Source organism: Bubalus bubalis, chromosome X, assembly GCF_019923935.1.
Source record: "Bubalus bubalis isolate 160015118507 breed Murrah chromosome X, NDDB_SH_1, whole genome shotgun sequence".
Classification (NCBI taxonomy): Eukaryota; Metazoa; Chordata; class Mammalia; order Artiodactyla; family Bovidae; genus Bubalus; species Bubalus bubalis.
The window spans coordinates 127,313,235-127,328,835 of record NC_059181.1 but is presented as its reverse complement, the minus strand read 5'-3'; the positions used below and the strand labels follow the sequence as shown (position 1 = coordinate 127,328,835).

At 41.6% G+C, this 15,601-nt stretch overlaps 1 protein-coding gene across 1 annotated transcript; it reads left to right on the top strand.

Annotated features, from left to right (window-relative positions):
• The first annotated feature begins 1,225 nt into the window (after positions 1–1,225).
• On the top strand, positions 1,226–13,665 carry STEEP1 (STING1 ER exit protein 1). Its single transcript, XM_006046100.4, has 7 exons — positions 1,226–1,412; positions 2,910–3,027; positions 8,461–8,502; positions 10,184–10,322; positions 10,841–10,930; positions 11,533–11,625; positions 13,204–13,665. The coding sequence occupies exons 1-7, from the start codon at positions 1,289–1,291 to the stop codon at positions 13,264–13,266; spliced, it is 669 nt and encodes a 222-aa protein (XP_006046162.1). The 5' UTR covers positions 1,226–1,288; the 3' UTR covers positions 13,267–13,665.
• Positions 13,666–15,601: the final 1,936 nt, after the last annotated feature.

The window sequence follows — 15,601 nt, the reverse complement described above, 5'->3', positions numbered from 1 at the left end:
TAAACATCTGAGAGAACATATGCCCTCACAAAGCATAACAGTGTAACATATGTTCTTACAAAAACCTGTTCACCACTGTTCATAGTAGCACTGCTGTACTAATTAGATTACAAAAGTGGAAATAACCCAATTGTCCACCAACTGATGAATGAATATACACAATGTGGTATATCCATACAACAGAATATTATCCAGTCATAAAAAGGAATGAGGTTCCTTTTTAGTGATTCATTATTTTAACTGATTGATTCATGGTACAACATGGATGACCTTTGGAAACAAAACTGAAAGAAACCTGATACCAACAGCCACATATTGTATGATTTCATTCATTAGAAATTTCCAGAAGAGGCAAATCCAGAGAGACAGAAAGCTAGATTAGTGGTTGCCAGGGGCTGGGAAAGAGGTGGAAAGAGTGCCGGCTAAGGGATTTCTTTTGGGGAATGATGAAAATATTAGGTAGTGGTGATAGTTGCAAAACTTCGTGAATATACTAAAACCCACTGATTTATACACTTTGAAAGGGTGAATTATATGTTATGTGAACTAGATCTCAAGTTCTAAGATTCCTCGACTTCATTAGGTACTCATCCTGAATCAGTCAGTTCAGTTCAGTTGCTCAGTCGTGTCCAAATCTTTGCAACCCCATGAACCGAAGCACGCCAGGCCTCCCTGTCTAGCACCAACTGCCGGAGTCCACCCAAACCCATGTCCATTGAGTCGGTGATGCCATCCAACCATCTCATCCTCTGTCGTCCCCTTCTCCTCCTGCCCTCAATCTTTCCCAGCATCAGGGTCTTTTCAAATGAGTCAGCTCTCCGCATCAGGTGGCCAAAGTATTGGAGTCTCAGCTTCAACATCAATCCCTCCAATGAACACCCAGAACTGAGCTCCTTTAGATGGCCAATCAAATCACATTTAGAGGCACATTTAAAATATGTATTATGCATATGTGTAAATAGCCCTTTTTTATTTCTAGTTACATATATGTATATGCATATGTAATGTGTATAGTAATATAAATTAATAATTTAAATGATTAAGAGTGTCCCAAGTGAGCCACCAGGGAAGCTCCCCCCCCAGAACTTAGGTCAAGGCAAAGGAGGTTCTGGTAGACACCTGGAACCCCCCCGTGGATCTTAGACTAATGGTAAGGCCCGGAAGTTCACGTGACTACCATTGACACGTGACCAACTTTTGCGTTAGCGAGAGCTGCGACGCGTGTGTGACGTCACTTTTTCGCGACCCTTAATTTTGGCTTAGCGTTTCCTGGCTGCTGCTCTGAAGTATGCCTAAAGTAGTGTCCCGGTCCGTCGTATGCTCTGACACCCGGGACCGGGAGGAATATGACGACGGCGAGAAGCCCCTTCACGTCTACTACTGTTTGTGCGGCCAGATGGTCCTGGTGCTGGGTGAGTAGTCTGCAAGGAGTGCAACTTCGGGTTCTCGAGGGCGGATTTCCCCTGGCTGTGATCTGAGAGCCGCGTCTCTTTGAAGATTTTCCCTTCCATTAAAATCCTCCGTACCCATCGCCGCCTCACTCCAGGGAGCTTTTCTGTATTGTGCTTCATCTTGTAATTCTGTATGCAGACCGCCTTCAAAAGGAAATTCCTCCTTTAGAAAAAATATACTCCCTATTCTCCCTCTCTGCCTCTAGAAACTTTGTGACTTTTCTGCCCGGTACAAGGATTTTGTAATAGCTTTTATCAAGTGAAAAGAACTCCTCCCCATTGAGCCTACGTTTTCCTCGAGCTATAACCTCATTTCTTTGCGTTTTTTATAGCAAAATTTCTAAAAAGAATTGCGTCTGTGGGCTGTCTCTGCATCATTTCCCATACCTTCTTGCCCTCACTTTTTCACTTAACCATATAAACGTTATTTGTCAAAGTACTAACGAACGTGTTACCTGTTTCAATGCTCAATTATCAATGCCCATTTAAATCCCCCTCTTAGTAGCATTTTACAGAGATGATCAGTCCGTCTTTCTTGCAACATTTTCATTTGCATCCAAGACTCTGCACTCTACTGATTTTCCTCCTACCTCGATTTTCACACTTCTCAGTGTCTGGCTCCTCTTTTCTGTCTCAAACGTTCAGGCATTGCACGGCCCTGTGGCTCATTCCTCTTACCTGTTCTCAATCTGTACTCACTCCTTAGGTGATCTCAACCATTCCCAAGCTTTAAATACCATCTGTATGCTGATGACTCTCAAATGTTCCTCTTTAACCTGCACCTCTTAAACTTCAGCCTATTCAGCATCTCCACTTGAATGTTTAATAGGCCTCTCAAAAGAGACCATGTTCTCACAACACTGTAAATCAACTATACTTAAATAAAAATTTTAAAAAGAGACCGTGTTCAAAATTAACTTCTTGATCCCCTACTTTCTGCTCTCCACTGGTCCTCTCAGACTTCCCTATCACATCAGTGGTACCACTATTCACCCAGTATCTCAGAATCTTTCTTGACTTCTGCGTTCAGCCCATCAGTACATTCTTCACGTGCTTCCTTGAAAAGCTGTCCAGAATCGGACTACTACTTACCACCTCCATTTCTACCACTCTAGTCCAAGCCCCTCCTTTCCTAAGCATATGTACCAGGAACAGAAAGACCCATAGAAAACTTGAAAGGCAGTGCTGGGAAGGACTTTTGAGGTAATATAATCAAATAAGGGGAAAGACTCCCAGAAAGGAAGAGGTTTGCCGAAGATCACCAGTATCACAGCAGGAGCTAAAATCCAGGTCTTCTGACACCAAGTCATTTTTTGTTGGAAAATTTAATAATAGCCTTCCATAAATGTGATAATTGTAGTAAAAATTACAGTGCAAAGGGCCTCCCCTGAAAAGTTCTGATTGCCTCAGGGAATTTTTCAGTGACTCTTGTGACCAAATCTTTCTTCATTCCTTTAGACTGTCAGTTAGAGAAGTTGCCCATGAGGCCCCGGGACCGGTCCCGTGTGATTGATGGTGCCAAACACGCCCACAAGTTTTGTAACACCGAAGATGAGGAGACTATATATCTTCGGAGGTAAGACGTTGATGTTCTGTCTAGGATTTTCTGCTTGTGTTGGAGTCTAGTTCTGAGAAGTATAAATACCCCATCTAGTATCGAACAGGTCATGTATTTGGGGCCCAATACTTTGACATTTGTGGTGGTTCTCAACTTCTCTTAATACAGAATACATGTTTTTATTGTGCACTTGTTTTTATTGTGCTATGGTGAAATGTGATTCTATTGTCATTTGATAGCTGTAATTTGGGGGTTTTTCAAGTAAAATGAGTTTATTCAACTTGTAATCTCTTGGAGCACACCAGGGCACACTGCGTTAAGGACTGGATCTGCAAAGATGAGTAAGGCACCGTCCTTACCATTAAAGAGCTCATAGCTCAACAAGGGAATGGACTACCAATTGTTATATGATAAAATACTGGTGTGAACAGAAGGCTGTGGGAAAACAGACAGGAGCAGGTCATCTTGCCTGCCTGGTGGTCAGGAAAGACACCAAAAGGTGGTGGCGTTTGTTTTTGGCCTTGAACTAGGATTTCACCAAGTAGATGAGGAACATTCCCGGTGGAAGGACTATGGAAGCATTAAAAGCATCAAATACGGTGTGCTTGGGAAATTTAAATAGTCCCTTGTGGCTAGAGCCCAGGTTACTTTACCAGAAGGGGTTCATGGAGCCTGGAGTAGGGACAGAATAAAATGCTAAAGTAGACAAGTTTGGATCTTATCTATAGGCAATACACTACATCCAGTAAACAAGCAAAGAACCCTGCCCTTACAGAGCTTATATTCTAGTGTTGAACCAGAAAAAACTACCAGCTGACATCTAGCTATGTGTATTTAAGAAACCGAACTGTTATCAGCCCACACTGATGAAAAGAGTTAGAAACTATTGCTAGGCAACATTCAGTGCAAAATCAGGCTAGATTTATGCAGTTGAAGAGAAAACCGGTTATATACAAAATACAAATGGAGGGTGCAGATTATAAAACATATGAAATTCACAAAAGAAGGCCCCCCCAGGTAACACTGGGGAAGATTATAAATAACATGCTCTGTCTAAAGCAAATTCATTCTCTTGTGCGTTTTCTCTCTCGGTTAACCTTTATTTGGGTTTCTGATTTTGAAAATTATTAACTGACTGTCTTTAGGATTATTGAAATATTTATTACATGTATTATATTAGTTAATACAGACAGTAATCTAACAACACAACTAAGCCACAGGCTCCTGTGGCACTATAAGGCAGATGCCCTCACCTCTAGGCCAGAAAACTGGGTGGCCCCAGACTGCAGTGGCAACTCTGGAATCCAATCAGCCTGATCCTGGGAGTGAGCCAGCTTTGGGTCCAGCCTTAGTGCCCGGTATTGCCCAGGCCAGTGGTCTCTGGCCAAGTGCCTCTCTTGGGCCAGAGTTCTCAGAGTTTACCAACAAGGCATGGTAGACTTCCCCCTTGGTTGACGTAGTTCTTGCTCTAATCATGAACAGTCTTTCCAAGGGCCCACTTGAGCATGCTCCTTTCCTAGCCAGGGTGAAATTTCAGTCTGATCGTACCCTTCCTCTTTAGCCAGCTGAATGTGGGAGCCCTGGTTACTGAAAATATGGCAGTCTGCCTAACACGTGCCCTGCAACCTGTCACTTTCCACATCCACTACCACCCTGTCTTGATTATGGTGTCTTGGTATTAAGTTTTGAAATTAAGTGTGAGTCTACCAACTTTGTTGTTCTTCAAGATTGTTTTTTGGCTATTCTGGATTCTTTACAATTCCATGTGAATTTTAGGATCAGCTTGTCAATTTCTGCCAAAAAAGAGCCAACTGGGATTTTGCTAGGGATTATGTTGACGTTGTAGATTCATTGGAAAGTATTCCCATTTTAACAACATTAAGTGTTCAGTCTGTGAACATGGAACATCATTCCATTTACTTAGCTCTTTAATTTCTTTCAGTGATGTTCTGTAGTTTTCAGTGCACAGGTTGTGCACTTTTTTGTTCAGTTTACTCCTAAGTATTGTATTCTTTTTGATGCTGTTGTAACTGGAATTGTCTACTGATCTTAGAGGAAAGGTTTGTCGTTTACCAGTGAATATGATGTTCATTTATGTGGCTTAGTAGATAGGAATTTTTCATAGATGCCTTTTATAAGGTGGAGGAGGTTGCCTTCTATTTCTAACATATTGAAGGGGCTTTGAATTTTGTCAAATGCTTTTTTTGCATCTAAGATGATCATGTGTTTTTTCTCTTTTATTCTGTTATTATAGTGTATCACATTGATGATTTTTTTGTATGTTGCACCAATCTTGCATTCCTGGGATAAATTCTGCTTGGCCATGTGGTACAATCCTTTATATGCTGCTTGATTCGGTTTTTGCTTTTTTTTTTTTTTTTTTTGAGGATTTTTGTCTGTATAATTTTAAGCAACGTTGATCTCTAGTTTGTTGTTTTTGTTGTTCTTGTGATAGTTTTGTCTGACGTTCAGGTAATACTGGCCTCACAGGATGAATTGGGAAGTGTTTCTTCCTCTTCCGAAACGTTTGTGAAGCATTGGTATTAATTCTTCTTTGAACTTTTGGAGGAATTCCCCAGTGAAGCCACTGGTCCTGGGCTTTTCTTTGTGCAAAGTTTTTTGATTACTAAATCAATCTCTTTATACTTGTCATAGTCTAGTCAGATTTTCTTTTTCCAGTGAATTTTGGTAGTTTGTGTCATTCTATCATTCCTGGAATTTGTCCTTTTCATCTAGATTATCTGGTTTGTTGGTGTAGAGTTATTCATAGTATAATCTTAAAATCTTTTTTTTTAATGTCTTACCAGATCAGTAGTACTCCCTTGATTTTTTTAGGGCCCAAGAACATTAGACTATTTGTAATTCTCTGAATATGCTCTGCTGTTTTACCTTTTGCACAGAGTTGCCCCTCTGCTTGAAATCCCATTTTTCTATCAGGACTGTTGACATCACCTCACGAAGCCTTCCATAACTGCCTCAGACAGATTTGGTGCTGCCACCTCTGTGTTCCTGTCAGCCTGTTCACTTTCCTCCATCTAAGAACTTACCCTCTGTGGTTATAATTTTCCTCGCTAAACTTAAATTCTTTTAAGAATTCATTTAGTCAGTATTTATTGCAGTACTGTGCTCAGCTCTGGGAATAGAGTGTGAGACAGACAGGCATGGTCTCTGCTGATCTCTGATCTCATGGATCTTACGGTCTAGTGGGACGACAAAAAACTAAAGTAATTATGATATGGAAAGTCATACGAATGAAACAAAGGGCTCATCCAGGATCACATGAGAACCTCGTCAAAAAGGTGTTCAGGGAAGGCTGTTATAACTAGGTGGTATTTGAACTGACACCAAAAAAGATGAGAATGCAACAGGTGAGAAGTGCATTCCAGGCAGAGAGAAGAGTGCATGTGAAAGATCAGAGATGGGACAGCACTTGTTTATTCCAAGAACAGAGGAAGGCTGGTGTGGAGAGGTCACAGTGAGCGGGGAGGAAAGTAGGAGATGAGGCCGGGCCGGATTCTCTGCCCAGCCAGTGCCTAGAAGGCCACGGTGAGGAGTTTGTGTTTTATTCTAGCTGTCCTGGGAAGCCATTCTTGACTCTCTTTGGAGAATGATTAAGAATGAGATAGTAATGGAAGCAGGTTCTAGAATAAGTGCTCAGAATTTTTATTTTTATGAACTTAGAGTGGTGAAGTCCTAACTAAGTATCATATACACGATTGATTTGATCACACAAAAGTCTAAAATTTCCACATGGGGGGAAAAGTCAAAGACACATGTCCAGCTGGAGAAGAGATATTTGCAAGAACCCTTAACATTTGCAAGTTTCCTTAATATAAAATAAAGAGATGGACTTCCCTGGTGGTCCAGTGGTTAAGACTCCATGGTTCCACTGTAGGGGGGTGCAGGTTTGATCCCTGGTGGGGAAATAAAATCCCACGTGCTGCACAGCTCCGTCAGAACACAACACAAAACAATAAGAATAAAATAGAATAAAATGACAACTCAATAGGTCAAAAATAGACTGACTGTTCATCAAAAAAAAAAAAAGAAAATACAAATGTCTATTAAATATATGAAAAGATGCCTAACTTCACTCTTTAAAAAAAAGAAATGCAAATTTTGAGATCTCATATTTCACATGCCAGATTGGTCGTCATATATTTTAATAACATACTGTGTTGGTAAGACTGTAGGGAAACGGGAAGTCTCACGTTGGTGGTGGGGTATACAGTGGTTCAGCTTCTGTGCAGAGTAATTTGGCTGTTATCTATCAAAATCTGAAGTGGATACACTCAGAGGATTTACCCAGCAGGTAAGACATTTTGGTTCATTCATACAAATAGATAGAATGGAGCCCTTATAAACAATGAGGCAATTCTTTTTCAACTGTTTGGGAAGGATCACATATTTTTTTAACCAAGATATATTTTTAAGTGAACAGAGAGGCTGTTTCACTGTAAGTGAACAGGTGGGCTACATTTGTCTAAAAAGGAAGAGAAAACTTGGCTGTGTTATCAACTCTGGGAGGAAGGGAGGAACAGTATTTGCCAGTAACAGTATTTGCCTCTGGGGCTGGGGGAGGGAACCGGGCGTGTGGAAGATGAGTGGAGAGGATACTTACCTTTCACTTTATACTCTTTTCTATACCATCTGCACATACTGCTTATTTAAAAAGTTGAAACAGGAAGGGGAAGGGAGGAGATTGGGGGGTAGCTGGGACAATAATCTGGGGAAGAGATACTAGTGGACTGGGCTGAGATGGTGGCAGAAGGGTGGAGAAAAGTAAGTTCAAGACCTTTTTTGGAGCTAAAATCCACAGGATTTGTGGATGAAGTAGATTGTGGGAGATGAGGGAAAGAGAAGACAAAGATGACTCTCAGGTTTCTATGAAGCAACTGGATGAATGGAAGAGCCTTTACCTCCCAGTTGATTATCTAAGGCAATGTTGCGTGGGCTGTTGAGCTTGACCACCTTAGTTCAACCTAGGGCTTGAGTTCAACCTATTCTACTTCCTAGCTCTGTGACCTTGGGCAAACTGTGTAACTGCTTTGTGCTTCTTCACCCTCATCTGTAGAATGGGAATGATAACATGACCTACCTCATAGGGTGGTTGTAAGGATTTAAAGAGTTTAATACACGTACACTTTAGAACAGCTCCTGGTACATAATAAAAGCTATACAAGTGATTACCACTGTTGTTATTGTTGGTGTGTTTGTTACTGTGAACCTAACTGCTTCTGTGACTGTAACTACTACCCCACTGCCTCGTCTCTCAGGAGGGTGCCTGTGGATGGAAGAAGTGCTTTAAAATAAATACATGTGTAAATCAACAGCTGATCTAGGAAAGGAAAGCTTTTGAAAAGCCATTTTAACATTTGAGGAAATGAGCAAGTGAGGTTGGTAGATTATGAGATTTGTTCGTATCTTTTTTAACTTCCATTTTCTGTGCAGACCTGAAGGCATTGAACGACAGTACAGGAAAAAATGTGCAAAGTAAGTATTAACAGTGTGGGTTTCCCCGAGCATAAGAAAGTGGAGGTAATGATGTGTTAGGAAAAGCATCATTTGGAGACAATTCTCTGTTATATCTTTATCCTTATAATTGTAACCTGCCTTCAGACTTCAGTTATGCAGGTAGGCTTCTTGAAGAGCTGCAGTTGGCCAAATTACATCTCTGACCAACTGGCTACAAAAAATGGGTTTTGAAACATAGTATTATTTTTTAATTGAGGTGTAACTTATATATAATAAAATTTGCCTTCTTAAGTGGACAGTTTGATGAGTATTGACAAAAGCATACAGCCATTTAACATCACCCCTCCTGTGACACAGTACATTTCCAGGGCTCCTTTGCAGTTAGTCCCCCTTCCCCTGGCCAGCACTGGCCTACCTTCTGCTGCTGTGGTTTTACCTATTCTAAAATGTGACATAAACTCTGCAGTGTGTGTTCTGCTACATACAATGTGTATCTCTTTCATCTGGTTTCTTTCATGTAGCATGATCCTTTGGGGGTTCATCCAAGTTATGTGTAACAGTAATTTGTTCCTATTTATCACTGAGTAGTATTCCATCGCACCACAGTTCATTTAACCATTGACCCATTGAAGGTCATTTGAGTTGTTAATGTCTTTGGCTATTACAAATAAAGCTGCTATGAACATTCCAGTATAAATCTTGTGGGAACATGTATTTTCTCTTGGAGTGGAGTTGCTCAGTCTAACATTGTGTAATGTAATCCAAACCTGTCTATAAAGTCTATTACAGGACCACAGACCCAAGAACTTTAGAGAGTATTATTTAAAGATACATATGATTTCCAGCTTTAGGTTGTCAGCAGTGAGAATATTAAACTTTAACAAGTTTAATCTTGATGTAATTACAGTTCACTCTTGGATCACCGACTCAATGGACATGAGTTTGGGTGAACTCCAGGAGTTGGTGATGGACAGGGAGGCCTGGCGTGCTGCGGTTCATGGGGTTGCAAAGAGTCGGACACGACTGAATGAACTGAACTGAACTTGGCTCTCAGAAGACTCAGACTAGGAGAATTAAAGCAGGGAACTGGCTACGAGGACGTTTTAGTTTACAGCCACATTAGATTTGTTGGATGAATTTAATCATATCTTATGGGTGTGGGTCTACTTCATTTAGCTGAAAAAGTAGAGTAGAATTGACCAACCACAGAAAATATGCTGTGAACTTAGTTCTGATTGCTCAGAACTTAGTTGGTGGACCAGCCACAGTGGAGCCTTTGTGCTGCTTCTTGACCCTGCTAAAACAGAACAAGACAGAACCCACACTAGTTCCCCAGACTTCTGGGAAGAATGGCAGCAGTTTTGACTGGAAAGCAATCAGCAGCAAGAGCCAGTGTTTGCCATTAGTGTTTCTAATGATCAGAACTGCATGGGATGCTAAAAGAGATTTGCAGGCCTCAGCCCCCAGAGTAGCTCAGTCAGGATCCCCTGGGGGCGGGGCCTCGGAATCTGATTGGCAGTTGTAACAAGTGCCCTCTGTGATTCTTATCAAGTAGTTTTTGGGGGAACATCGGGAAGAGCTGATCATTAGTTGATGCCACAAACACACATAGTTGCAGAGTCTGAGCCCACTTTACGAAGCAGTGTTTTGGGGGGTTTGGATCCTGAGGCCTGCCCGAGATTCACTCTGCTATTTGTAGGTGTGGGCTGCCGCTCTTCTACCAGTCCCAGCCCAAGAATGCTCCTGTGACCTTCATTGTGGATGGAGCAGTGGTCAAGTTTGGCCAGGGTTTTGGGAAAACGAACATATACACTCAGAAACAAGAGCCTCCTAAGAAGGTAATTATCACTGAAGGAGACAGATGGGTTAATGGAGCTACAGATGTAGTCCTAAAATTTTAGATTATGGTGCATGAGTATGCTCTCTTTATTAAGAGGATGCCATTTTTGTATAAGCAGGTGTTACAAAATTTTAACACCTACCATGTGTTCTTTTTTCTTTCCTACAGTCTGCTTTATGAGTAAAGTTGGAAATTGTATGGCTTTTATTCACATGTACTTCCTTTGAAATTTCTTCTTTTTCCAGTGTGAGCAATTAGAAATGGAATGCAGAAAGTTAATCTTTAAATATATTTTGAAAACCCTTGATGTCAAATATTAGAAAATGACAGGGCAGATTAAAAGATGGGCACTTTTAGATAGGCCAGCCTGTCCCAAAGAGGTGAATATTTCCCCAAGAATCCCTCCCCTGCCCCCAACACCCAGGCTTGGGCACTTGCACACTCACACTCATACACACTCGAGCACACATGGCTCAGAGAGGTGAACTAGACTGGTTCCTCTTCCTGCACCTCCAGGTGATGATGACCAAGCGGACTAAAGACATGGGCAAGTTCAGCTCTGTGACTGTGTCTACTATTGATGAAGAAGAAGAAGAGATTGAGGCTGTAAGTGCTTTTGCCCTCAGGGGAGTTGGATGGGAGGGGATGAAGGGAGACTCTCAAACTAGACCATTGAATAGCAGAACAGTTAGAAACTTCCCTTGTAGACCTCGCTCTAGCTACTAAGGAACACTGTGACAGCGGCTAGTTACTGTTTCCCTGGATTTCAGGGAAATCTGTTTCAGGGACATCTGTAGGATGAGGCACAGGGAGTTGGACTAAATCAGTAATTTTTTTCATACTGTTTTTTGAGAGGCCTTAGGGGGCGCATCCCTCTTCAGTTGAAAACCTACTAGGCTCAAGGATTTCCGGTCCCTTTCAGTCCAGATCGGACAGTATGGGCATCTGTCCTTAGCAGGAGAAGCAATTCCCTTTATGGTACTTCAGTATAATGATGTTTACACAGAGATGTTATCTGTTATTTAAACATGGTTTCAGTTGAAACCTGACTCCTGGAGATTACTGAAAAGCTGAAGAGTGGAAAGGGAGCCGAATTCGGCCACTTCGGTAGTGATTTTGTAACCCGAGGAGTATAAACTTCTCCTGAGGTCTCTGTTACTCCTCTTGGGTGAGACTGCTGGCCTGAGGATGCTTCATTCTTCCCTCAGAGAGAAGTTGCTGACTCGTATGCACAGAATGCCAAGGTGATTGAAAAGCAGCTGGAGCGCAAAGGCATGAGCAAGAGGCGCCTGCAGGAGCTGGTGAGTGGCGGGGGGCAGGCACTGGCCTGAACTGTTCAGTTCCTCCATCTGAAAGACCCTCAGGTGGGCGGGGGAACCCTTTAGGAAGTCTTTAGGGGATATGGTGTAGCTGGCTGCCAGGTGTCTAACCCTGCGTGTGGCTATCCGTACATACCCTGCTCTGTGATAGTGAGCAGGATCCCAACCCCCAATGATAGTTCTGGTTAGCCAGCCCAACCAGAATGATCATTTAATCTGCTACTTGTGGTCCAGGCTCAGGAGTCCAAGCTCAGGGTGCATGGGCACTCCCCCAGGATGGGGGTGTACAGTGAGGCTACACTTGGGGGCCAGGATTGGGACTTTTCACGGCTGCTTAAAGCACTGCTCCCACCACCACTGTCTGGGCTCTTTGTTGAGCACGCCCGTCTTTGTGTGATGGAGCCTACATTTTTGTTTTCCTGATAATAATATACGTATGATGTTTTTTTAAATAAGACATCCTGGCATTGATGTCTCTGTAGAGGATATTTTTGGTGACACAGGTAGTGGGTCTTGAGAGCCGCTTGACCTTGCCATAGTGATCTAGAGAGAGCCATGCTTATAGATTTTCTGAAGTGAAGGGCCAGTGCATCTTCTTTTTAAAAAATTTGTCAAGAGCAGGTTTTTAATTTATAAAATGTCATAAAAAGGAATTTGCCTTAGTTCTTTTTATGAAATTATTTTATTACTCTGTCAAATTGCTATGCGGGTGTACATGCTAAGTCGCTTCAGTCATGTCTGACTCTCTGCGACCCTATGGACCTTAGCCTGCCAGGCTCCTCTGTCTATGGGATTCTCCAGGCAACAATCCTGGAGTAGGTTGTCATGCCCTCTTTCAGGGGATCTTCATGACTCAGGGATCAAACCTTGTCTCCTGCATTGGCAGGCAGATTCTTTACCACTAGCGCCACTTGGGAAGTCAAATTGCTACAAAAGTTTCTAAATGTTTACTGTCAATTATTGTTTGTATCTTTGTGGACTGATAACAAACAGTTTATGGACTTTGTAACTTTTAAGTAGCACTGTTATGGAACAGGGTTATTCCTCCTGTTCTGCTAAGAACAGGATACTGGTATGTCATAATATTGATTCCCCCAGCTCTTCAGGGATCCTGGAGCTGTGTAATCCTTACACTGATTGCCTTTGACCACAGCCCTGTGTGTTTACCCCATTTTACCATACATGTAGACATGATGACATAGACATGATGTTATCATCGTCTATGTGTATCATAACATCAGAAAGATTGGAAAACAGTTGCTATTCATCACAATTTTTTTATTTAAAAAAATACTTATTTATTTGGCTGCACTGGGTCTTAGCTGTGGCATGTGGGATCTAGTTTTTTCCCCGATCAGGGATCGAACCCAGGCCTTCTGCATTGGGAGTGTGGAGTTTTAGCCACTGGACCTCCAGAGAAGTCCATCATGATTTTAGATACATGGTTCTAGTTTGTATACTAAATGAGCATGAGGGGATAGTGTTGGGGAAGTTAGAATAAGGCAGGAAAGTCAGAATTTCATGTCATGTATCCAGACATAAACTTTTTTCCTTTTCCAGGCTGAACTGGAAGCCAAGAAAGCAAAAATGAAGGGAACCTTGATTGACAACCAGTTCAAATAATCAGGACCAAAAAAAAAAAAAAAAAATAATCAGGACCTTTCTGTGGACCCAGGCTGGAGGCAAGCATCTAAGATCAGGATGAAGAAGAGTGTTTTCTTGACTACATGGACTTATTCTACTTTTATGCTCCAGCAGAAAGCTTTACGTGGCTTCCCAGTGATTATCCTACATTCAGTGAGGTCTTTGAGTCCATCTGACCTGATTTATAGAGACAGATTTTTCTCAGTCTTCTGTATTTATGTCTTCTGTTCTATTTTTTGTTCATTTGATGTAAACTTCTTCATCTGTGTAGGAGAAGCTCTATGAATAGATCAATGCTTGTGTTTCTCTAGTTTCTAAAGGAGCTGTTCTTATTCCTTCTTCAAAGTTAATAAAATGTTTAAAGATTTTTGAAAAAAATATATTGTGATGTGTCATAGAAAAAAGCTGCATGAGATGTATTTAAAGTTACAGCAGGCCAGATCCTTTTACGTGGCTCTGTCTTTGTTCTTAGACTGGCAGGTATTGGCTAGGGTTTGAATCTCTCCACTGTCTGAGAAAATCCATAACAAGCCAGAATCTGCATTAAGTTCCCTTTACCTCAAATATTAAAACTACAGGCAAGCCAACCCTCATCAGACATTGTACTAACAGAGGGAAAAGTCAGATTCCAGTAAGGGGGCAAGATACCTCTGATCTGAATGAAAATGGGATCTGGGTATGCAACCCAAGGGAGCTACCATCCTGTCAAGTAGCTGAGAATGTTGCTTCCTTGTGTGGACATGTGGGAGGGAGACGTGATAGAGTAAGAAATGATAACTGAGATAAATAAAAGTTATCTGTTGACTCTTTTGTTTCACATTTGCTGTTTGTGAAGGAGCATTGTATACATAAATATTTAATGTCACACTGCTTCAGTGACACCAGTATGTAGTGTTTACATCATGTTTTTATCTGTTCATCTGTATTGCAAGGTGTTGGGGCAAGAAGAGTATTTTCAGTTCAGTTCAGTCGCTCGGTCGTGTCCTACTCTTTGTGACCCCATGAATTACAGCACACCAGGCCTCCCTGTCCATCACCAACTCCCAGAGTTTACCCAAACTCATGACCTCCTTATATTACTCACATGGCTTGTACTTAGCATAAGGCATGTAGTGAGAGGCCGATGGGAAATAGTAGGGCATTTTTCTTTGCTATTTCCCTCCTGATTTCTGAATTTGGAAGGAGAAGTAGTTTAGAGTGAGGGTAGATGTGAGCTAGCAAGAACTGGGAGAAAAGAGGGCTGGGAGTCCTGGGAAAGCCTGGGATTGGGCTGTGTGACCAGGATCTCACACTACATTTAGCTTTCACGTCTCTTCAGTCTCCTCTGATCTATGACAGTTTTTCAGTGGTATCTCCTACTTGTAATTTGCATTTCCCTAATGACAGATGATGTTGAACATATTTTTCTTTTTTTTATTGTGGTAAAAAACATATAACATAAAATTTACTGTCTTAATCATTTTGAAATGCACAGTGTTGTGCAACAGATCTCTGGAACTTTTTCATCTTATAAATCTACAAGTGTATACCCGTTAAACAATAACTCTCCCTTTCCCCTCTCCCTAGTTCCTCGAACCTCCATTCTACTTTCTATCTCTATGGATTTTACTACTTTAGAAACCTCATATGAGTGGAATCATCCCAGTAGTTGTCTTTTTGTGACTGGCTTATATTTTGCATTGAATAATGTCCTCAAGTTTCATCCATGTTGTACAATATGATAGAATTATGCATAGACCATATTTTGTTTACACATTCATTCATCAATGGCCATTCACATTGCTTCCACCTCTTGGCTGTTATGAATAGTGCTGCTGTAAAAACACTGGGTACAAATATCTCTTCAAGACCCTGCTTTCAATTCGCTTGATTATATATCCAGAAGTGGGATTGCTGGAACATATGGTTGTTGTTGTTCGGTTGCTCAGTCATGTCCGACTCTTTGTGACCCCATGGACTGCAGCACGCCAGGCTTTCCTGTTTATCATCAACTCCCAGAGCTTGCTCAAACTCATGTCCACTGAGTTGGTGATGCCATGCAACCATCTCGTCCTCTCTTGTCCCTTTCTCCTCCTGCCTTCAATCTTTCCCAGTGTCAGGGTCTTTTCCAATGAGTCAGCTCTTTGCATCAGGTGGCCAAAGTATTGGAGCTTCAGCTTCAACATCAGTCCTTCCAATGAATATTCAGGGTTGATTTCCTTTAGGATGGACTGGTTTGATCTCCTTGCAGTCCAAGGGACTCTCAAGAGTCTTCTTGAATACTGTAGTTTGAAAGCATCATTTCTTCGGCACTCAGCCTTTTTATCGTCCAACT

Excerpts from the sequence above, each read along its gene's own strand:
- STEEP1 (XM_006046100.4), top strand. The coding sequence starts at position 1,289 with ATGCCTAAAGTAGTGTCCCGGTCCGTCGTATGCTCTGACACCCGGGAC. Across the intron at positions 8,503-10,183 it reads TACAGGAAAAAATGTGCAAA|GTGTGGGCTGCCGCTCTTCT; the intron begins GTAAGTATTAAC and ends TGCTATTTGTAG. Across the intron at positions 10,323-10,840 it reads AACAAGAGCCTCCTAAGAAG|GTGATGATGACCAAGCGGAC; the intron begins GTAATTATCACT and ends CTGCACCTCCAG.